The 2,071-nt window shown below is 38.0% G+C and overlaps 1 protein-coding gene across 1 annotated transcript; it reads right to left on the bottom strand.

The window, feature by feature from the left end:
• Positions 1–281: 281 nt before the first annotated feature.
• On the bottom strand, positions 282–1,726 carry LOC110773167 (peroxidase 44-like). The gene is made up of 2 exons (XM_021977668.2): positions 1,430–1,726; positions 282–1,325 (listed from the first exon to the last, which is right to left on the bottom strand). Exons 1-2 carry the CDS (start codon positions 1,628–1,630, stop codon positions 570–572), a joined length of 957 nt encoding a protein of 318 aa, XP_021833360.2. The 5' UTR covers positions 1,631–1,726; the 3' UTR covers positions 282–569.
• Between the last annotated feature and the right edge of the window lie 345 nt (positions 1,727–2,071).

Raw genomic sequence — 2,071 nt, 5'->3', positions numbered from 1 at the left:
ATTCAAAGATCATCTCTAGAAAAAATCACTTGAATACGATATCATTTGACCACTTATTAAATTATTAAAATTTAAGTACTTTCTTGAAGTATTGTGTTCATGATTTTATTGGTGTCAATTAGATGCCTTAAAGATTTTCAATGTGCATGATTTTTGGCAAGGATGATCTCTAAATGAAGATGTGAAAAATAGATGGTTTGGATCATTTTAAAATATAAAAAAATCGTAGAGGACCCTCAAAAGTGTCCACGGAGAGAGAGAGAGAAAGAGAGAGAGAGAGAGAGAACAACGGAATCTTTTTTTATTATCATTGGATAGTAATACGTTTTGTCCACAAATTAATTAATACATGGTTGCCACTAGTTCTAGTCTCCATGCTCTGATTTCATATTTAGAGATTTGCTTATCCATTCCTAACACCTCATATATGATTGCCACCTTTAGTACGTTTCAGCAATTTAACAAACTATGTACTCAACGACTTGATAAGTAAGGCTTTATTACATAAAAATTATCATCACAATAATTAATATCTAAATTTATTAGAAGACTCTAAACAATTAGTTCTTTTACTTGGGATTAAAAACTCTACAATTTTTCCTAATTTCTCCTGCATTTCCAACAAGAACCTGGAGACTCCCCATCTTTAATATAGCAGTTGCAAAGCTCTGACTGAATCTCACACCATTTGATGCAAATCCAGAAACAATACCAGTCGTAGAGTTATCTGAAGCAAGCTCCTGGTCGATCTGCAAGATACCTCTCTTCAAAAGAAGCTGATTGTAGTACTGGTTATCAAAAGTAGAAGATGTATTTTGGTCCAGAAATGTTGTTGGGTTTTTGCCAGCTGCACAAAGTTTGCTCAGCTTGGCAACCAAAGCTGGATCCATAGAAGGATCAGGAGACCCTGTGCCTTGAAAATTTGAAAGCCTATTTTGGAAAAAATTACAGTGCACTAAACCAACCGTGTGTGCACCCAAAAGAGTGACCATGTCGTTTAGGGTCAACCCGTTGGCTGTGAAAGACTGCAACGCCTGAGACACGGAGAACGATGGACCTGGCAAGTTAACGTCGTCGGGATTTGAAACAAGGCCATCGCGCCTTCCGGTGGGAGCAGCATAGCTTTGCCCTCCCGCAAGAACAACTGAATCTCGGGTTGCGAGGGTTATGATATCTGCACAGGATACAGTTGAAGGGCATGCTGCCTCTAGGCTTTTCTTGGCCTCGTCAATAAGCTCAAATCCTCGCACAGTCAAGTTTGGTCCTGCCGATTTTTCAGATGGCTTCTTCGGTGTCGAATCTATAAGTATGGAGGCATCACATCCCTGCAATACATATAAAGCTCATTAAATTAACTCATTAATTATACACACACACACACATATTATATATATCAACTTAACCATATATAAGAATTAAAGTAGCGTACTCTGACAAAGCAGTCATGAAAATGCATGCGAAGCAAACCGCCAGTTATGGATGAATCAGTTGCGAACTGTTTTTGCACGACTTTTTGTATTATTGATTCAGCTTGTGGGCAGGTAGCATTGTAGAAACCAACCCGCAGGTCAGCCAGTACAAGAGGAAGAAGCAAGAAGAAGGCCAGAAATGAATACTCAATGATCTTCATCTCAACTTCTCAATTATATATATATAGTCTGAATAATAGTGGATAGTTGAGTTGATGAAAAGAAGAGGTTTGTGTTTGTGGAAATGGATAAGGAGTTTAGGAAAGTATTTATAGAGGGAGAGATGGGGGAGAGATGGGCTGGAGTACGTGAAAAAAATAGCTGGAGTGCGAGAAAGGTCAAAGGCAGCCATATGACTACGCAAAAATAAAGTATGAGAACAAGGATTTTGAAGAATATTTTGGATGCACATGCATATGCTAAAATTTGCGCGTTGAATTTCTGCTCCTGCGTTGAATAGGCAAAAGTAATGTACTCTTTTTTTTTTCCGCGCAAGGACAAACACGGATGACAAGGCAAATATGAAATGACAAAATACTTTATATTTCTGCATTACTACTCGATAAAATCTGAAGAATCGAGGATGGCATATAGCATCCAAG

The sequence above is a fragment of the Prunus avium genome, chromosome 7 (genome assembly GCF_965620075.1).
Source record: "Prunus avium chromosome 7, drPruAviu1.hap1.1, whole genome shotgun sequence".
In the NCBI taxonomy this organism is placed as follows: domain Eukaryota; kingdom Viridiplantae; phylum Streptophyta; class Magnoliopsida; order Rosales; family Rosaceae; genus Prunus; species Prunus avium.
The sequence above is the reverse complement of the archived record's forward strand: the minus strand, read 5'-3'. Positions and strand labels throughout refer to the sequence as shown.